At 33.7% G+C, this 22137-nt stretch overlaps 3 protein-coding genes across 3 annotated transcripts in view; 2 read left to right on the top strand and 1 right to left on the bottom strand.

Moving 5' to 3' along the window:
- Positions 1-1845: 1845 nt before the first annotated feature.
- Positions 1846-5953, bottom strand: LOC106135657 (uncharacterized). Its single transcript, XM_060948335.1, has 6 exons — positions 5780-5953; positions 5365-5479; positions 4671-4756; positions 2728-2907; positions 2305-2419; positions 1846-1931 (listed from the first exon to the last, which is right to left on the bottom strand). Exons 1-6 carry the CDS (start codon positions 5951-5953, stop codon positions 1846-1848), a joined length of 756 nt encoding a protein of 251 aa, XP_060804318.1.
- A 1329-nt stretch (positions 5954-7282) lies between these two features.
- LOC106135705 (uncharacterized) lies at positions 7283-15199 on the top strand. The gene is made up of 8 exons (XM_060948334.1): positions 7283-7363; positions 7731-7898; positions 10591-10708; positions 11127-11212; positions 13355-13522; positions 13948-14065; positions 14479-14594; positions 15182-15199. The coding sequence occupies exons 1-8, from the start codon at positions 7304-7306 to the stop codon at positions 15197-15199; spliced, it is 852 nt and encodes a 283-aa protein (XP_060804317.1). The 5' UTR covers positions 7283-7303.
- A 1687-nt stretch (positions 15200-16886) lies between these two features.
- The window catches only part of LOC106139755 (protein sprint), a 230636-nt gene continuing 225385 nt past the window's right edge, over positions 16887-22137 (top strand). Inside the window, exon 1 of the mRNA XM_060948277.1 lies at positions 16887-17071. The gene's annotated coding sequence lies outside the window, so the exon portion shown is untranslated. The remainder of the gene's footprint in view (positions 17072-22137) is intronic.

The raw sequence follows: 22137 nt of genomic DNA, 5'->3' as shown, positions 1-22137 counted from the left end.
ACATAAGACACTTGAGGAAATAAATGTTTTTCGTTTATTCATTTAACGAGCCATGGTTTAAGGTATGGAACCATAAAATTCTGCCAATATATGTATATATCTATGAGTATCTGAAATTTTTGTCTGCCCCAAATGCATTCTCCAGCAGATCTTGCAAAGTTTAAAAGATAAAAAATACTTTATATGCAATGGAGCATTGTATTTTCAGTATAAAATTGGCTGATATGAATATCTAGGCTCAAAGTAAATCAATGTTGATAAATACCAAATAAAGTTACCACGTCATACAACATTCAATAAAAAATTAATGTAGGAGGTAAACGGACGCATTACGAAAACTAGACACGACCACTCAGCGAAGAAAATATGCGAAAGTAAGTTTGTTTGTCATACCTCCACACTTAAACTCTTGTATGTAACCTACCAATCCTGAAATCTGTGAAATCTTTGTGAATTTTTTCTTTAATACTTATAGTATAGCATGTAAAAATGTACTTTTCACATGAGTTCACATTTGGGTATGCAGATCACGACCCTGTTCAGGTAACCAGATGTGGTTAATGGAAAACACTAGTTTAAAATGCTCTCTGAGGCATATAATCATCGATCAGAATGGATGTCGTAAAAGGCGACTAAGGGATAGGCTTACAAACTTGGGATTCTTTTTTAGGCGATGGGCTAGCAACCTGTCAGTATTGAATCTCAATTCTATCATTAAGCCAAATAGCTAAACGTAGCCATTTAATATTTTCAAGACTGTTAGGTCTACCCCGCAAGGGATATAGACGTGATGATATGTATGTATGTATGCGGATTGGAGTCCTGCAAGTGTCCTATTCAATTAAGAAATAGCTGTATGTTAAATGTTTTAAACAATGAATTAATTTGTAGTTATAATTAAATGAGACTGATTAAAATAATAGTGTCATTTTAATCAATCTCATAATAGGGACCTTTAGCAGTAAGAGTACGCTCATAAACTTGTGATTCTTCTTTTAGGCGATGGGTTAGAAACCTATCACTATTTAAATCTCAATTCCATCTTAAACTCGTGCACCTGAACGTTTCTTTTCAGTCTTTATAAGAATTGGCTCTGTCTACCGTGAAAAGGATTATGTTTAAGTATATAAGTATGAATTCATTCAATGTCCACATGTATTTTAAGATTATTTACCAGTTTCTGAGCTTCAGAAAATCAAACAACCAGAATATATATTGCAATTAGAAACTATATTTTAATACATATTAACTAAAACTATGTCCACAATCTTATTAAATGCTAACTTATTCTAGACATGTCGTATTAGTCCATAGATACTAGCCCAGTAGTGGTTTAAGATTTTGGTATTCGTTTAATTCGATTGCTCCTTTTCTGCAAAAACATTGAAGTGGGTATAACAATTTGCTATTTTGCTGATTAAGGAGCGAAATTAAATAGAATATGACTTATTGATTACATTCCCAAGTAGATCGTTGTAAGGAATTTGATTATATAAATAATTTAAGATATAGTCTACATTCAATAATGGGTACGATGGATCGACTAAGGGATAGGCTAATAAACTTGAGATTCTTCTTTAAGGCGATGGGCTAGCAACCTAGTACCAAATTCCACTGGTCAATGATCGAAAGTTTATCGAAATGTGAATAAATCAAACAGTCAGTCAATTCTTTTTATAAACTACTAGCGACCCTACCTTCCTCTAGAGTCACTCTATCTAACTGTATCAAAATCTGTCGTGTAGTTTTAAAGATCTAAGCATACATGTATACACACAGTGGAACAAACGCAGGGAACGACTTTGCTTTCTACTATGTAGTGATGATTAAGAATTTACTTTACCTTTACTTGGAGTTTTCCACGAAGCAGGTGAACAGCAACTTGGCCCGCTCACATCCTTTTTCACCATCAGTCACAGTTTCTTCGTTGACTGAAAAATAAAGTACTACTATATTCCTATTTTAAACCAGATATTAAATACGTAGAGTTATGTCTTTATCCCTTGCGGGTCAGATAGTGGGTCTATCTGACCCGCAAGGGATCACAGTATAATGAAATAATAAACAGATATTAAATTTGATCAATTCAAATACTAATTGCGTACAAATGATCGATGATTTTATCAATTTCGGATTTTTTATTACAAAATTTTCAGTAAATTCTGTAAGTGCAACAATGAATGAACTAAAAAAGTGAATAAGAAAATTCTTTTAACATAATTTTGTGAGCTTATAATATTTTTGACACAATTCATTCTGTTATTTAAATAAAATTGTTTTCAAGTTGATAACGATCATGCATACCTTTGGAGCAAGTTTTGATAAGTTCCTTGATAGTGTCAATTTCCTTTTCTTCAGTGAAGATCTCTGTAGCCTTCTCAAGATTATCAGCATCGTGGAGGTTACCTTTGTCATCAAACTGAAGAAAAAGATGAAATGGTTTTAACTTTCTGCCTTCTAAGAGATAACCAGAAAATTACTATTCTGTTAGAGTTACATTCATTTATATTTATTGTATTGTCATAGTAACAGGTATTTTAACGAAAAAGGCTCAAATAATTGCCGGTAAATTTTTTAGTAATTTTATTTGTAACAAATAAACTCAGTAACTGATGGGGAGTGATTTCGAAGAAGTTTAATAGTCTAGACCTTGAGGAATAACATAAACTTTATCTGAAAACAGACGAGAGCGAAACTCCGAATATAAGTATTAAAAGTATTACTCACCAAGCCAATATTCCTCAGCACGCATGCACTAAAGCAGCCCGCTTGTTCTCCAACAGGGAACTCGCCGTTCTTGAAAGAAGCTATGTCTTCTCCAGAAATCGGGAACTCTTCAATGCATGCTTCGCCAGCTACAACGAGTTTTGCCTTGAGAGTTTCTACATGCTCAGCTGTGGTGGTTGCCTGTAATGTTTTGATGTAATGGTAAGATAGTGGAGCAGACAGAGCAGAAAATGAACAATAAACAAAACACATTGTACGACTGTAAGTATACTATCAAATGTAAATTTAAAGGTTTATTATCTGGTGATGATAATAAACCCTTAAATTTAAATTACTATTACAACAATAAATAAGTGAAACAAAAAAGAAGTAAGCGTGCCTAGTAAAAAGTTGTGGAAAGCCTACTCCATCGAGAGAGAACTTGATAATAAAGTATAAATACATCCTACTATAGGTGCTGTAGGTATATTTCGGTAAAGTTTTGACAGATAAACCAGGCAGAATGTACCTCAGGACACCTTAATACATCAAAAGTTTTTGGATCCAAAAAAATACAATTATACCAATATACTCGTAACTTATAATAAACCCATTAACCCATCGTCCGAGATTGTATGTATATTAATCGAATAAGAAAAGCTTATATTTACACTTACCATAGCAATTTTAGCCAAAGCCAACAACACTGCAAGGTACTCCATTGTAGGTTTACTTGATTGTACTTCTAAAGATTTAATGATATTTGTTTTCAAAGCTTAGGCATTTATATAGTAACAATTGATAGAAAAAGCAATATCCTGTGATCAGCCTTCAATCAGACATGGCTTGTTCTAAGAAACTGACAATAGTGTCATGGTAATTAATGTGCAGTCATATCCCAAAATTACAATACTGCTGCGTATTGCATCAACTGGGAATTCATCCTCAAATAGGTAGGTCATGGAATGATCTGAACTAAAAGTTATCATCAATCATTTAACATGTCTATATTCATTACGAAATAGATAAAGACAATAGTCTCAAAAAGACTCAATAGCTACCTTCAGCTTGATGGAATTCATTATTCAAATAGTGGCAGGTTGTTTGCTAGCCCATCGTTTTAAAGAAGAATCACACGTTTACTAATACCTTTTCGTTTTTTTTTTCATAGGAAAGAGAGTGAGTGATCCTATTCAAAAGTGCCAGAACCACATGACATGTTAGTTCATAGTTACATAAACATATATTACGTCTTTATCGCTTATTAGGTAAACAGAGCCAATCTTGAAAAGACGCAAAAGCCACATCCAGCTGTATGGTTTAGACGAAATTGGGATTGAAATGGTAACAGGTTGCTAGACCAAAAATTCGTAAGCGTGTCTTAATTGACTTTACAGAATCTACACTAGAACAACGCAGCTAGATGATATAGTGTTGTTTGAATTTGAATACTATTAGAAAGGGTAAAATCAAGAAAGTGGAGCGGCTGTCTTCTCACGTAAATTACCTTGAATGTTTATTATCCTAACGGTCGGTTCCCTCATCGTAAGATTTTGATATGTATTCAATTAATTCATTCTGGCTAGGGTAACTTAATCTCATTATTCAATAAAATAAACGTAAACTGTTAATCCAAAACTTTATTAACCTAAATAATAATATACATTTACATTCGTAATCAAAGTCATTTATTGTTCGCCATGTTGTTGTACCTCCAATCCAGTTTTTCAAATCTCCATTCAGATTTAAACATCAAATCCAAACTGTAACAAAAAAATTTAAAAAATCGTTATTCAATATGTAAGAAAAAAATAAACTTAAACAATCTATTAAACTATCCTACATGCCTTTTTAGTTTCATCAAAATCAGACGAGCGGTTCGAAAGTTATCGCGTTACAAACATACACTTAACATATTATTTGCCTCAAGTTGATTGGTAGTTAAAAATTCGCGTGCAGTTTACCTGAGAAGCATTATCCACCATGCATTTGAAGCCTTTGAGAGCCCTCTCGCACCCCTTGTCTCCATCACTTACAGCGTCGGTATTTACTGTAAAAGAGTATAATTAATATTGTCAAGAGGTTATGGTTATGTTGGCGAAGAAATAACATAGCGTAGCTTTACCTTCCCGTGCAGATAGTATATGTCAGTCAAACAAAGAGCTTATAAACTTGGGATATGTCACTATTTAAATCTCAATTACATCACTAAGCCGTAAAGCTGAACGTGACCTAGTGGCAGGTTGCAAGCCCATTGCCTAAAAGAAGAATCCCAAATTTATAAACCTATCCCTTAGTCGCCTTTTATGACATCTATGGGAACGAGATAGAGTGGTCCTATCCTTATTTTTATTGGTGTCGGGAAACACGCGGGACGGCATCGAAGTGCCTTTTTTATAATATATGATGATTATGTAAATATTCACTGGTGCCATAATTCAGTCGGGAGGTTGAATCGGTTTTCTTTTAAATAGTTACAGATCTTCTGACTTCAACAATTAATTCTATAAAGTTCTTCCTTTCCACCCGGAGAAATTGCACCCGGAATAAAGTAGACATTTTGTTCCTATTTTCGACATAAGCAATATGCCTATACATATGTGAATATCTTTCAACATTTATTAACCACATCTAAATTTAAACCACACAAAAACATACCAGATGCGCATGAGTGAAGATAGTCCCCAATCAATTTTATTTCTTCGTCGTCATTGAAAACTTTTTTTGCTAATTCCAGTGTGTTTTCCTTTTGAATCATGCCTTTATCGTCCATCTGAAAACAAAATAATTTAAGCCCGAATTGTACCTATGTCAACTTGACTACCAAATGGAACGAATCATTTTTCTAATTGGAGTTATTCTTCTTCCTTCTGGCTGTAGTCCAAATAACATTCTCCCCTTTCTTTATCAAAATCCTGGATCGGGTAAGTCAGGTTCAAACATGAAGTGATTCCCGCCCTATTTCCACAATCTTTGCAGGAGAACCTGACCTATATTATACTGGGTGTCACCGTCATTATCAATAGACCAAAAAGAAATTGATCAACTTATTAATATCATGATGTTTACTTACTATACCAGCTTTCTTCATCACGCAAGCCAAAAAGCACGGTGCATTTGGACCAGTCGGTACCTGCTTGTCTCTGAGGCTCTTGATATCATCCTCAGTTATAGTGTAATCCTTTATACATTCCATTCCTAGTTGTTCGAAATGGTTGTGGATTAACGCCCTTTGTTCAGGAGTCATAGCCTAAAAACCAGTAAGGTATTTGAAATTGAAATTATATGCCTCTTTTTTTTGGCCGGTAACAGTCCACTTTAAATATTCTTAGTCAGATATTTTTAAGGCCCACATTTGTGATTTTTTTGTATCGAGTTTAACATTGATACGAGTATCATGTTATAATACTAGTAGTATAGTTACATATTTTCATATCACATATCTTTTTGGAAAAGCATCAATGCAGTGAATCATCTACACGACGCATTATAAAAGTTTTAATTAGCTAATGTAGTCGTGTTAAGATATATTTTATAAGCTAGATGATTGTCGGAACACGAGAGGTTTTCATGGTGTTTTGCAGTTTTTTCCTGTGACAATAGTGGACAGACCCGACCGACAAATGTAAATTTATACACTACTTAATTTTATCATTTTTTTATCACTTTAAAGTGCTAAAGGCCTGTGATGATTTATGTATGTTGATATATTTTATTTTCTACTTACAAATGAGACATATGGTGTCAACCCGAAGAAACACAGGCAGAAAATTACAGCAGTTTCACGAAACATTTTGAAATTTTTAAGGAACTTCTACTTCGACAAGTACTAAACTGAAAATGTAATTTTTTGGCAAAATTCGGCAATATATACTGAACTAACTTATAATTAGCAAAAGGCTGAAGTATTATTACTTTACTAGCTTTGCCTTTTACACTGGCATTGAATTTACATATGAGCACTATCATTTTCTGTTGGAAAATTATGGGGACAGATTTAGAAGTCCATTGTGGCAAAAAATCGCAACAAATCATGTTTGACATCCCCAGAACTCGATTTTAAAATATCTAATATTACAACTCAGGAGAGTTCGTCAGATTTTCAGGACGATGACCACGAGGACCATAAAGAAAATTGTCGACAACTTTGGAAATTTTTACTTTTTGGAAATAGTTTATGTTTGGACATTTCATCTCATCAGTGATCATCGATTACTCCTAGTAGACCAACCCGACCTCCGAAAGGACACTTAAATATAAAAATTTTTATGTCATGTCAATTTCAACAATGTCGTAATCCTTTCAGAGAGTTCACAAAGTGTGAATATTATCAACAGTAATGGGCTATAATAATAAACACCTTTTGTATATCGCTATTAGAAGTTATTTACTGGTATTCCCAACAACGATGCATTAAGTACAATATGTTATTGTATTTCAATAGCGATAATGCTCATTTTTCTCTTGTCATCATTGGAGCTATAGGATGTTCCCTATTATTGCTGCATTGGACGACTACTTTATATAAAACAGTAATTTTTCTGGACATATCTGATCAGCTCATTTCATATGCTAACACGTTAGTGATAATTTTATAATGTCGAATTTATTCTATATTTTTTTGTACGCCTCCGCCATGATTGGATTTTGTGCTATGGTGAGTTCTTAATTTTTATTACATACATAAAATTATACCTTTTTCCCGACTGGGTAGGTAGAGACGACATCTTTCCACTTGCCACGATCTTTGAATACTTCTTTTGCTTCACCCACGTTCATTACTCTCTACATGCAAGCTCGGCGTTGTCTTTATTTTACTTAATTCTTTGATAAAATTAGATGAAGCGAGGGATCTTGGCAAGTAGAGAGATGTAGTTTCTACCAATTCCTTCAGAAAAGAAACGTGATTATTATATGGAATTATAATTAAATTTTGGTTTAATGAGGGCATTGGCATTTTCGGTTCAATCTGTACAAATTGTCACTTATGTTTGGAATGTGTTAACTCTCATCATTTTCACTAGGGCGACACAATAGAGGATCTGAAGAAAACGTACGCTGAGATCATAATGAGTTGCTCCAAGGAATACCCGCTGACACCAGCCTACATGCAGCAGATCAAAGAAGGCAAGATGCCTGATGATAGCACAGTCAAGTGTCTCTTCGCGTGTGCATACAAGAAGGTTGGAATGGTAAGGTTTCTCGTACTGCTATTCTATTTTCAATGTCAGTAAATCAGATAAGCTATTATAATTGAGAAATATTAATTCATTCTCTCTGAAAAAAGACAACAGAAAATGTATAAATTTCTTTAAAACCAATTTTGCTAAATTTATGGATTTTTGCGTGTCGTGGGGTTCCCGGCACCAATATAAAAATGTAGAGGACCACTCCATCCCTTCTCCATGGATTTCGTAAAAGGCGACTAAGGGATAGGCTTATAAACTTGGGATTCTCCTTTTAGGCGATGGGCTAGCAACCTGTAACTATTTTAATCTCAATTCTATCATTAAGCCTAACAGCTAAACGTGGCCTATCAGTATTACAACACTGCTGGCTCTGTCTACCCCACAAGGGATATAGACGTGATTATATGAATGAATGCATTTGTTAAATATCATACTTGCTTAAACAATAAGAAAGGCGAAAAAGAATTATTTTATATGTATGCATAGTCGAACATTCACTCCTTTACTTTCTGTAAATAGTTTCATATACATTTATGAAATCTGTGTTTCGGCCCTATTATTAAAGTTCTGTGTGGTTAAAGATTAAAAATATGCACGTTTGTTACATAATTGTGTGTCAATTGTAATGAATTATTATGAACCGTGAAGAAATAAATTAATTAAATGAGTAAATCATGTCAAAAAGCAGTAAAATGTTCCTAGTTAACCATAGATGCAGAATCATACATAGGAAATGACGAAAACGTGATTCGCTGTGTTTCGTCCCAAGGTCGTTCTGATGGCTACAATTCATACAATGGGCGATCGGTCTTGTCCATAGAGGATTGATTCAACTAGAGTGTTACTACACACTTTGTCAAGTATAAACGGACAGTTGGTAGTATAAATAATGAAGCCCTGCAGAGTATATTAGTGACAAGGACGCTGTGTAGTTGCGAGATAGACAGAGCCAATAGTCTTGAAAAGACTGATAGGTTTAGCTGTTTGGCTTAATCATAGAATACATACATGCATACATATGATCACGGCTATATTCCCAGCGGTGTAGACAGAGCCACCAGTCTTGTAAAGACTGATAGGCCACGCTCAGCTGTTTGGCTTAGTAACGATAGAATTGTGATTCATATAGCGACAGGTTGCTAGCCCGTCGCCTAAAAGAAGATTCCCGAGTTTATAAGCCCTTAGTCGCTGTTTACGACATCGATGGGAAAGAGATGGAGTGGTCCTATTCTATTTTCTATTGGTGCCGTGCGGTTACCAAAAATAATATAATAAAAAATAACATAAGTACATTTCTACATCACTTCAACTATTGGAGCATTATTTTGATCAGATAAAGATTTAAGAAAAACTTACTGGTTAGAAATGATAACTTATTTGTTATTTTCATATCTTATTGGCTAAATAACGTTGGCATACCTATAATAGTAAAACATTTTACAGCATTTTGTGAGTACATAAATTGTGAAAGTGGTTTATTACATTCTCCCTTTGACGTTATACATATATGGACTTAGAACTTTGAATTTGTACTTTAAGTCCAAGGCGCACTCTACAATAGTAACACTCTAGCTATTTAATTTGCCACTGCCGGTAGGATTTGGTAAATTTGAAATTGTCCAAAATGATCATGTTATTCGGCAGATATTTGAATCTGATAATGATCGGTACAAATTTAGATTTTAAATAAATGTGAAGGTTATTTACCGAAGTAATAAAAAGTAATTCATTTTCAATAGAAATTTTATGATATTATTTTAAATATATCTAGTACTTGTATATTAAGGACGAGAATAGGAGGTGATAAGTAGTTCAGGGTTTAAAACTTATTATGTCCCTATGGACTAACCCGTAGTGACCTCATCCAAGATTTGAGTACAGGATTCATCTAGATATAACTGCCATGCTACAAGTCAGGTTTTTACACTCAGCGATTCCAATATGACCTCCGCGACCTTTGCAGTTGCCTGAATTTGACGGCCTCTGAAGCGCAGCAGTTTTACGCTTGCCTGGGACACCGGATATTCTGGGTTCTAAACTTCTAATCCCGGCCAAAGCATGATGGAAAACGAACATTCTTTGATTTGCCTGGGTCTTGGATGTTTATCTTTTTAAGTATTTATTATAAAATATAATAGCGTTGAGTAAGTATCTCGCAACACATGTTTCGAACTTACTTCGAGGCTAACTCATTTTCTGTAATTTAGTCCGTTATTATGCCGTGTGGATCCCGGCACCAATAAAAAAAAGAATAGGACCACTCCATCTCGTTCCCATGAATGTCGTAAAAGGCGACTACTGGATAGGCTTATAAACTTAGGATTCTTCTTTTACGCGATGGGCTAGCAACCCGTCACTATTTGAATCTCAATTCTCAATCTCAATTCTCAATCATTAAGCCAAAAAGCTGAACGTGGCCTATCAGTCTTTTCAAGACTGTTGGCTCTGTCTACCCCGTAAGGGATAAAGACGTGATCATATGTATGTATGTATATTTATTAATTTATAATGTGTGGTTATCCTCACGGTTTTTTCCTTTATTTTTGGTTAGTACAGATATATATGTGAAATTCTTATATATGGCTGCGGTGGCAAATCATAAGTATACGTAAACAGGGCATCATCATCATCATATCTGTTAACCACCGACGTCGTCAAAGACACATGACAACACTATAATATACATTGTTTTCAGATGGATGACAAAGGAATGTTATCGGTGGACGGTATGAAAAAGATTTCCCAGAAATATTTTGCTGATAACCCTGAAAAGATGAAGAAAGCAGACGAGTTCACACAGGCTTGCATGGGTGGTATGAAAAAATTTATTATTATTAATTATTATATTTCGTTCTTTAAATGTGTGCGTTATTGAAATATGTGATTGTAGTTTTGGTTGAAATAATACTCCAAATATCATTCCAGAATCTATGTAATAATACAGGTCTGTCTGATTCTTTTTCATCTTCCTCCTGGCGTTATTTCTTTTCTATATTCGTAAGAATCACGAAAGTAGTTCATTACTTACTGTCTTTAAATAATATAATACAATGGATAGAAAAAGTCATAAAATAGAGTGACAACTGAGATGAAAGTATACAATATAAATAAAAAGAAAGCTTTTCTTCTGAGTGAATCGGGTCTAAAGTGAACAAGAACCTCAAAAGTTTAATTTCTGTTAATTTTTATAAATTTATTAATGTTTTATTTATTTATGGGTTTATGTCTTAGTAAACGCCGAGCAAGTCAGCGACGGGGAGAAAGGTTGCGACAGAGCGGCTCTTATGTTCAAATGCACCGTCGAAAAGGCTCCACAGGTTAGTTGCATAAATACATACATACCTACATACATAAAATCTCACGCCTTTTTCCCGGATGGTTAGGCAGAGACTACATCTTTCCACTTGTCACGATCTCTGCATATTTCCTTCGTTTCATCCATATTCATAACTCTCTTCATGCAAGCTCGGCGGTTTTGGGTACTCTACTTTGTTAGTTGCAAATTGCTGTAAAACTTATATGTACATATATATATTGGTATATACTGTAAACTTACTGAAAGAAAGCATAACGCATACGTACATAAAATCACGCATCCACAACCACTGCATCTTTCTTCCTAAATTTGAAGAGATTTGAAGTTTTGCATACCACCGAGGTGAATAATGGTAAATGTGTATAGCTATTCTTCCTCTTTGAGATTATAATCACTTAATTTTAATTTTTAAGTTACATACGTGATTTTTAATCAATATATAAATTTTATTTCATTTCAGTTCGAATTTGTGTGATATGACCATCAGAGGAGTTCCAAGAAAAATGCACAAGACACGGAATACATTATACATATTATTACAAAATAAAAACAAAGTTGAATAAGATGTATGTTTTATTTAAACCTTCTTCGTTCTGGCGTTCGTGATAATGATAATGATAAAATGATTTCATCATCCAAAGTAAATTTCCCATGATGTAAAAGAGGAGCCTGGATTGTTTTGAGGCTAATTTTACAAAAATAGATCAAAGCTAATGTTTGGCTTCATTTTAGGTAAGCATTACATAAATTTTCCTGACCCAAATTTATTTTTAATTGACATTGATATTGATCGAAAGCCTGCAAAATAATCTATAAATTATATATGCGTTAGGAACAATGTTCATTCAATTCTTATTTTGTAAAGATGGTTAACATATTCAGAGAAAAAACAAAATGAAAAAGTTAACATCCATCCTTTTATTCATCGCTTGTGTCCAATGTGTAAGTTTTAAAATCGTTAAAACAATGTTTTGAGGACTTCGTTTCCATGCGCAAGTCTGATTCACCTTAGAGTATAAACTTAATTATGATTTAATTTTTGAATCAATAATGTTACGAGTAGGTTGATATAGTGTGTGTTTAGAGAATAAAAATAACATTTGAAAATTGGCAAGAGTCAGGTCTGTCTGATTTTTTTCTATTTGGTCTAAGAACAATAAAACTTCATAATGTTTCTATAGACGGACTCTTAACTTCTGTTAATGAATCGTTCAAAAATATAATATTCTGTTGCCAAATTTCAAATGTTTATGTCTTTTTTTGTTAATGTCTTCGACAAAACATGTAAAATTTTCAATGGTTTCAGATTTTCCATTTTGGGCTTGTTTTTCTCTTTCCTTCAATTTTTCCTTTTATTCGGAAGATAATTATGAAAAAGCTAACATATTACGTATTACTATTCATCTTTGCCGGAAATCAGACATTAATAGTTCAACGGACATAAACTAGATATCATTGCTATGAAATTGCCGCAATTATACATTAAAAATACAAATACTTCAGCTAAACGGCGTTTATTATACTTAATGTAAAAACCAGGGACATTTAAAATAACAATAAAGATACGGAAGGAAGCTCTTATGATATTAATCCCATCAGTATTTATAGCAGAATTTTTATTCAAAATCAGTACTTCTTTCTAGTTTATAGTACTTGTAAAGTACTACTTTTAGTAGAGCATTTTAATATTTTTAACATTATGGTGAAATTATTTTTTATGGTTTTGATAGTTGGCTATGCGTGTGTAAGTATTTTTTTACTTTACCTTATGAAACATTACTCGTTTTTCATAGTCTTGCATCGTAAATAATATACTTGGTAGTTAGTTCGTCTTTGTTCCCCGGGATACCAAATTTAATTTGAACAGTCGAATAAATTAAAAAATGTGGACTTTCCTAATTGTAGAGTGCATAAAGGTTTCTGGCTTAATTATCGTAACGTAACCCTCTTCAAAAGTAAAATGCAGTATACCATAGTCCTTGTCTTCAAAAAGACCGAACTTAGACAATCTTTAAAGATATTTCCGACAGGATTTATACACGCAGATACAGATTGGGTTGAATGCATATAACACTAGACCAAATATTCGAGTCCCTGAAATATACGAGTAGACCTGACAATGATTAATTCATGATGTTTCCAGGCAATGACCGAGGATGAACTGAAGGCAGAATTCACCAAATTAGTATTGAAATGCTCCAAAGACCACCCGGTGGAGATGAGTGAGCTAATGAACTTGCAGAAACTGATCCCTCCCACCAAGCCTGAAGTCAAGTGCTTGCTCGCCTGCGCTTACAAAATGGATGGAGTTGTAAGTGAAAATTAATAGTGCATAACAAAGAAATCGGAATACTATACTTACTTACATACTTACGTTAAAATAGATGTGCCTTGTGGAAATTGGCACTTTAAAAGAGGACCGCTTCAACTCTTTACGTGGACATCTTTAAAGTCAAATAAGGAAATAGGGACAATTTGTGAAGATTTTACTTTGACCCCACAAAAGTTAGGTTCCGATACATAGATAATTTTGTCGATTTAAGCTCCCATTTTAATGATTAATATTAGGCATAGTACATAGATGTTAAAGGCATAAATTTGATTTGAATTCGGGTCTGCTCAGTATTCTAGTTTCATCCAATTCGTTCAATTGGCATTTCAAATGGCACTCTCTTTTCAGCAAGGGTTATTTCTTCTCCATCAGAGAAGTAGTATAACTTTACTTATTTTTTCCAGATGACAGATAAGGGATTGTACAGTTTAGAACATGGGTATAAAGTAGCGGAACGTATGAAAAATGGTGACGACAAGAGATTGGAAAACGGAAAGAAAATGGCTGAGGTTTGCGCTAAAGGTGAGTCGTGTTAAATCGATTTTCAAATAGGTACAATTACAAAATTACAGTTTAAAACTTTACCCAAGTCATTTCTTTACCGAGAAATCTCGTTTTTTTCGCTTCGTCTCTGGGTTTTTAGCTCGCCTACATAACATTATAAAAGGCTCGAATAACTCAAATTTGGATCTCAATAACTCAAAATTGGAACGAATGGATACATTCTTAAATTAAAAGCAAGACAATGAATTAAAATTTTTAATTTCTAGTAGGATGCCTGGAACACATTGCATAATTTGGTAACGTCGCCCTTTGTGCATCACACATATAAATATGTGTAATATTTTTCTTATAGACAATAAAGGGAATTTTATCCACTCATTTAAATGTTTAATGGGTAAAATAACATTTTTCAATTCTTTTTATTTTTGCAGTGAACGAAGTGGAAGTGAGTGACGGAGACAAGGGATGTGAACGAGCCGGCTTAATTTTCAAATGTTCTCTTGATAATGCTCCAAAGGTAAGGTTATATTTTTTAAAACTAATTTCAAAATTATACCTACAACGATACGGGGTAGACAGAGCCAACAGTCTCGAAAAGAGTCGAAAGCCGCGTTCGTACCTCAGACATTCGTTAGTCGTCTATAAACAGTCAGATATCTATAAACAACAACAAGACTTATGGTTATAATTCAATAGGCGATCACTGGGCTATCCCCCAAAGGTCACCACAACTAGTATTAAGCCGGTATCTATTGTCTTATGCCTTGTCATATGATGATATCGGTAATAAAATAATTAAACAGACAGATTGACCTAGCGCTACAGTAAGTTCATGACTTGTGTTATAGGATACTAATTCAATGATACTTAACACGTATAAGATCTAACTCAAGCCTCTCAGAAATAGCTGTCTTTTCATCATGACCTACACAGGGATTGACTCGATCTTTATTATTATTGAACGTTAAGGTGACTGACTCACTGATCATATTACTGGACCGATCGGGCTGAAATTTGTCATACGGATAGTTACTATGGTGTAGGCATCCGTTAAGAAAAGATTTCCTAAAATTCCAACGGGAACGGAAATAAGCGGGATTATCCGTTTTAATTAAATATTTCTTTTTGTTCCAGTTCGGCTTCAAGATCTAATTGCATGTATTTTTGTAATGCTCCACATGTTACATTATATTATAGAATGCGATGGAAAAAGGTGTTCCGAAGATAATGAAAACTAAATAAAAATTATATAAACATTATTTTGTGTTTTTTTTTATTTTACGATAGATTGACATTATTTTCTGGAATATTGTTGTAAGATAATGAAAACTAAATAAAAATTATATAAACATTATTTTGTGTTTTTTTTTATTTTACGATAGATTGACATTATTTTCTGGAATATTGTTGTAGATAAATTGTAGTACCCGAAACCGCCGAGCTTGCATGAAGAGAGTTATGAATGTGGATGAAGCGAAGGAAATATGCAGAGATCGTGGCAAGTGAAAAGAGGTAGTCTCTGCCTACCCCTCCGGGAAAGAGGCGTGATTTTATGTATGTATGTATTAATTGTTGTTGTTGATTAAACAGGCAGGCAGGCATTTCCAGCAGTGCTGTGTGGTTTCGGAAAAAACAAAAAAGGATTAAACAAGATTAACTTTGGAATTTATATCCGCATTGCACATTTTATTCACAGCGCCCTCTATCAATAACATATAGGATCATTCATAGTCACTCGTAGCAATTTTGCTGCTTTTGTATTGTCTCAGTTTAAGAGTTCGTCGCTAGATGGCTGCATCAATACCTTTCTATAATATTTTTGTGGTATTTAAATAGTTCTGCGTTTGATTAATTTGCTCTCTGGTTCTTTAGAATTCTAAATAATTATAAAATTGTGACCAAATCAAAATCGTCAATGGATGGGTCCACAGAATAATAGAAGTAATTTATTGTCCTTAAATAATTTTATTATTTTTGTAAGTAATACAATTAATATATCATCTTTTGTTTGGACAATTTATTTCAAATGCACCTATATTAACAAAGCATTGTCAGCCTGTTATGAAAATTTGTTATGAAAATTGCCAGTATTATAACCATCTAAAACTTCTACAACATCAAGTTATTACAAGTATAGGGAACAAATTACATACATAGATTGAGCTAGCCCCAAGTAATATGCATTTAGGTTATAGGTGTCCACATGCAATTTGTTGAATCAGCAGGTGTCGTTAATCAGGTAAAAACTGCAGGTAGGCACAGGTCAAGTTTCTGTTTTTTGCCGAAACAATCAAGCAGATGATATTAAACAGCTGTTTGAACATCAATATCCTGACAGGTGTTACGTTTTTAGGTTCAGACTATAGTTTTAATAAAACTAAAACACGTCTTCACTCTTCACAGAGTAGACAGAGCCAACGATCTCGCGAAAACTGAACGTTCAAGTACTCAGTACAGTTTTATTAATACAGACAGTTTTAATAATAAAATAATCTTGTAGGGATCAAACAAGTACATGAAGATATCTGTGACTTATCTCATAAACATTCACTAGATGAATGACAGTCGTAATGTTTGTATAGTACTATGAATATTTGTAAAGAAATGTAGTCAATCAAACTGTCACTCACACCAATTCAAAACGTGTACGCACGAGATGAATCAAACTGCAGTTGTATTTGTAACGTGCGCGGGCGCAACGCTGCGTCCGTTGCACGCACACTATCAAACCCGTGACTAACTTCATTAAGTTGACTACACAGAAAAACAACTTAGTCCCAACTTCACTCCGCTCTGTTAGACCGTATGATCGGTACTTTGATGACGTTTCGCTAACAATCGATGGTTTAGCGTTTGTTTTGTCAATATTTCTGACTGTTTGTATTCTAAACAGCTGAATGTGATGTGTTTAATGTGATTGGTGAATGTTTTATTTTGTGTTAAAGATGTTATGTGCATTTTTTGGCTTTTGTGTATTTAATCTTCTAAGTGTGGTTATGTTTTGCGCGTTTTAAGTATATTTTGGTAAGTATTTAAGTCATTTCAACATTTTTATTTAATTTAACCTGATAACAAATGAAACAAAACTTTTACAAATAATTAGTCATTATGAATTTATTTATAAACAAATTATTTACCTTAGCGCTAATTACTCTCACCAAATGTGTAATCAACTTACCATCCAACTAACCAAACATCAAGATAGATGTTTTATAGTTAGCTGTTGGTAAGCAGTGGTATAGCTATGTAATGTTTATTCTCATCTGTTTCTGTTCTTGGAAGATCTTGATTGACATAAACAGCATTCGCCGATGCAGCTGATGGTTTTCGTAACACTACACGTTTCTTATCAAATACTCTATTTCTTAGATGTCTTCTCGAAATATCATCTTTTCTTTCAACACCTTCCTGTCTTTTATAATTTTCTATGTCGTCTTTAGTATTTCGTTGATAATTATCAATCGGTTTAACTTTGAAATTATTATCAGTTCTCTTTAGCGAACTTGTTTTCGCTGTAACTACAAACGGGTTATTATTCATCCATTTTGTTAGAGAATTTTGAGCAAAATCAGTCGTATCTTGCGTCTCCCGTTTTCGACGTCCCGACACCACTCCCAATTGTAGAAGAACAGGATTGCTGACCAAAGCAGCCGCAGCTCCCAATAAGGCGATGCCAGCTATTGGCCAGAATATCGTTTTTGCTGCCAATGCCTGAAAAATAAAACAGTTCTGTATACTGCGGTCAGTGACACTGGATCTGCAACTTACATACTCGTAACTTGAATTAAAAATTGTAAGGGCATTTCAATGTTGAGGCTTTTAATTATCTTGTGAAACAATTTAAAAAAGCAAACACGACAACAGTTTTCATTTATTAAAATCTAATTATATTAGGTGTCTACCTACTTCAAAAATATCTTTAACGTATTTTTGTACAAATAACATTGTTTTTATAAGATTAAGCAAGTACCTACACATTGAAGTTGAAATTCCCTTACCTATCTAATCTTCATTTAAATATTCACCAAAATGTGTATATAACTGAAAATATTTTAATGAAAACAAAAGAAAGTCTGTAAGACTTTCTTCAAGGGTAGTGAAGGCTGGACAAGAAAACAGTATAATTTCACTTTGGTGATTCTAGAGGTAGGTAGTTTCTAATCTCTACCTATTCATTTTATTAGATGACAATTGGATATTAGTTTAAACTCAACAATAAACCTTTTTTATTATGTCATCAATGAATTCTTCACGAGAGCTGCGTGTTGAGTAGAAAGAAACCAATGATCCGACATGATTCACATCATTGAACTGTGATAACAAACACTTAGGTCTTACTGTGGGATAAAACATGAAAAACTGCTAGGTACTTACCGTCGATAAAATTTTATTATAATGATAAAATAAATACTCTACTCAGCTGATTAACAATGCATAGTTGAAACTACTGAGCGTAGGAAGCTTTCAATCGGGTATTTTTGATTTGTACCAAAAATTTCTGACAATAACGGTGATAGGTACTCCGGAATGTGATAGGGGAAAGCTATCGCAATTTTATTAAAAACAAGAATCCTAGCTCTTTTTTCTATAAACAAACATACATGACCACGTCTTTATCTTTTATGGGATGGATAGCGCTAATGTCATCGAAAAGACTCAAAGGCCATCTTGGGCAGGATTAGTCGAATTGAGATTCAGATAGTAAGAAGTTACTATGTTGGTCATCGCTTAAAACAGTTATCCCAAACATTTTATACATTTCCTTTAATTGGCTTTTACAATCAGCGCGGGAAGAGAACTGGCACACACATTTTACTCGCTGCCAAACCAACATGAAAGGAAAAAAATAAAAAAGCTATGAAGTTATATTTTAAAACGTAAACGATATGTTGGCCTGCAAATTCAGGGAATTTATACTACTCTTTGCAATAGGTACATATTCAAAATGATAAACATTTTGTAGCATTGCTCATGCAAATCTACCAACATTTTATAAGTACTCCCAAACAAATAATTATGCACTTAGAGACCAGAGTAGGTGCAACCTAGGTAATGCATGGTTTCCTGTGCTTAAATGACGCCTAAACCAAGGCGTGGGACGAAAAGTGAATGGAATCGGAACTGTTGCAAGTAACTACGGGTATTATCTTGTTTCTTGACACTTGACATTGTATTTGTTGTGTTTTAGAACAAGCTAATTTTCAATCTTTTACATATTAAAGCCTAAGGAGAATTCTTTCTGATCAATTTCATTCTGAAATCATCTGTGAATGTTGAAATTCAAACGTTTAAAATCCTATGTGACTTGTTACTTCTACTGTCTACCTACATTCTAATCAAATTCTTCTCTTAATACAAAGCGCCACTTAAAACAGAATACTTAAAATGACTAAAGTGAGGGCACCTGTTTTAAATTACTCGTGTAAAATGTTTCTGTGCATGATATCACTTAATCCCATACGGGGTAAACAGAGCTAATAGACACAAAACTTGACGACTACTTTTAGCTAAAAGGCCAAATGATGAAATAAAGATTCAATTTAGAGTGACATACAAATAAGACTTACATGAGCCAAATGCTTGTGGTGATTATGTCCATGATCTCCATGATAAAGATGCGTATCATGATGACCGTCATCATCATGGTGTGATCCATGACCATGTGAATGATAGCCAAGATGGTGTGCATAGCCATGGCTATCATGGTGATGGTCTAGAAGATGACCCGCGTCATGGAGATGGTAGTCCCCATGGCCATAGTGCAGACCATCGTCGTAGTCTAATCCGTAGCCTAAAATTGAAATTTACACAATAATAATTCTTTAGCTGTGCATATATACATAAAAAAATCACGCGTCTTTTCCGGAGGTCTAATCAAAATTGAAATTAATGCTGGTAATATTTTTACTTTTTAAAATCTTGTCTGGATTTTTAGATTCCAGATTTGGAAATGTTAATTATAGCATTCTATCATCTAAAAAATCAGAATACACAAAGCAGATCTAATGAAAACAATATGTTACTGCTTTCTGTTTTTATTTTTAATACTTTCAACCTTTTTCAGAGAGTCATTACACCATCAGAAATTACCGACACCTTCGAGAATGAAAGTCCAGCCTTTAAAAATGACATTTGCATGATCCGTCAAGGCTTTCCAATTTCTTTTTCGCTGACAAACGACTCCCAATTTTCTTGTTCAGCAGATCGAAACGCTAGACTGAGCAGAAATCCGCTGGTCTGGTATTTGACACTAGGTCACTGAACTCAACATTGTCTGTGTGTCAAGAACATTTGCCATTACACATTTTTTTCTTCTACTTCTTATTCGAAAGGATCTTTAAGCTGGGTATAGTGAGCCATATAGGTTTATCATCTTTCATAGGTTAACAATGCACAAGCAGTACCTATACTATTTTAAGCTACTTTTTGGATTTTCAACTTTTCTGTTTGTCATGTTTCCTTTCCGTACAATAAAGAATTTACAAACCATCAAACAATTCTTGTCGTCACTCTTGGTGTCTGTCCATCTTTAATAATGCATCACTTGTCCCCCACGCGTGCCCTTGTCATAAAATAGCAGTAAGTATAGGGGTGTAACCATGAATATGTTAGTATTTGGTGTGGGCAATATTTGTGGTGAATGTGTCGGGCAAAGTGGATGGAGACGTGGATGAAATTAAATTGACAGAACCAGGGTTGTCCTTGTCAAGTGGAAACTATAAGACTATAGATAATGTCTAGAAATAATATTCTAGGTAAATCCATACTATTTTGATGTCGTGTCCATATTATTTTATGATACCTATTTCAGATACATCAAAAATACAAATGCATACTTAAAAATATTTCGTTTTGTATTAAATAAAGTAGCTAGTTATAACAGAATAAAATAAAATACGTTTGGATCTTCGTGTCCATAAGAGAAAAAAAATATTTTGATGAATCCTGCCAGTTATTCGAGAAATAAATATATAAATGCCACACCTACCTTAAAAAACGTGGCCGAAGAAATCAGCTATCAAATGCAAAGAAGTGGAGAAGAAAATATAGGTAGGAAAATGTGCAATCTGATCTTTAAAATAATGAAGATGCAACTGGACAAGACAGAAAGAAAGTTGAACACTTTTCCCAACTATGGTAGGCGACAGCAACAGTTAAAAATGGTTCAGTATATTCCAATACATATGATCGAATTATAAATACGATCAAGAATACGTTACAATGAGAAGGATAAAATGAGAGAATGGTCATATTCTTACCATTATGTTCGTGATGCAGGAGACCTCTGCCATGGTGTGCAGTGGAGGAAAGTGCATTGTCTGGTATTTCCTTAAAAACAAAAAATAATTGTCAAAACAATTAAATTCATTTATTTAAATTTTGAACAATATCTCATTTTAATTTGGATTTTTCATTTAAGTAATTTTCGTTTCCTAGAGACAAATAATAAATACATCCTTGCATTTGCAACGATCCCTGATTTGCTTATTACTCGTACAAATCACGAAACCAATTCTCGTTAGGTATTTAAGAATTTTCTTCAAAATCTAGGTTCCAATTGAAACCATTTTCTGTATCGGGCGATATTGGTCTAATTGTTGCTATAAATATGTCAAGAACGAAGTGTAATCTCTCGCCTCGGAGCTATTTAAGGTTCCAAAGTGCAGGCTTAAACTTTTTGTGGAGAAAGTCTGGCTTGCAGACAATTGTACTGGTATATTGTATAGAATTGGTTTCACCGAGGTGGCATGAAAATAAATCGTATGAATAGTTCTTAGACAAAATGTGGTTATAAATAAATGATTTTCATAATGTTCTTACTTGTTCTATCCTAGATTTTGTTTTTGTTAAAACGACAAGAAAGGTTGCTATCAATAAATATAGATAGGTATTTATGACTCCTGCGTTAATGTGTAACTAAGTACGAAACAAGGGGATGTAGAAAGCTGAAATTTGGTATTAAAAGAAAGGATTTCTCAAAATTCTTACAGAAGCTTTAATAGGTCCATTTAACATTTAAGATTATTTTTCGTCATATGTAAATTTCATACTACATATTACTGCATAACTTTTGTCTTAGTATCATCAAT

This window comes from Amyelois transitella, chromosome 15 (genome assembly GCF_032362555.1).
Source record: "Amyelois transitella isolate CPQ chromosome 15, ilAmyTran1.1, whole genome shotgun sequence".
Taxonomy (NCBI): domain Eukaryota; kingdom Metazoa; phylum Arthropoda; class Insecta; order Lepidoptera; family Pyralidae; genus Amyelois; species Amyelois transitella.
Note: the sequence above shows the minus strand (reverse complement) of the source record. Positions and strands in the feature narration are given on the sequence as shown.

What these genes read in the sequence shown, in the direction of transcription:
- LOC106135657 (XM_060948335.1), bottom strand. Translation starts at nt 5,953, where the DNA reads ATGACTCCTGAACAAAGGGCGTTAATCCACAACCATTTCGAACAACTA. An exon ending in TCTTCACTCATGCGCATCTG is followed by an intron (nt 4,757 to 5,364) that starts GTATGTTTTTGT and finishes ACTCTTTTACAG; the next exon opens with TAAATACCGACGCTGTAAGT. An exon ending in TGCTGAGGAATATTGGCTTG is followed by an intron (nt 2,420 to 2,727) that starts GTGAGTAATACT and finishes CTTTTTCTTCAG; the next exon opens with TTTGATGACAAAGGTAACCT.
- LOC106135705 (XM_060948334.1), top strand. Translation starts at nt 7,304, where the DNA reads ATGTCGAATTTATTCTATATTTTTTTGTACGCCTCCGCCATGATTGGA. An exon ending in CTTACAAAATGGATGGAGTT is followed by an intron (nt 13,523 to 13,947) that starts GTAAGTGAAAAT and finishes TATTTTTTCCAG; the next exon opens with ATGACAGATAAGGGATTGTA. An exon ending in GGCTGAGGTTTGCGCTAAAG is followed by an intron (nt 14,066 to 14,478) that starts GTGAGTCGTGTT and finishes TTATTTTTGCAG; the next exon opens with TGAACGAAGTGGAAGTGAGT.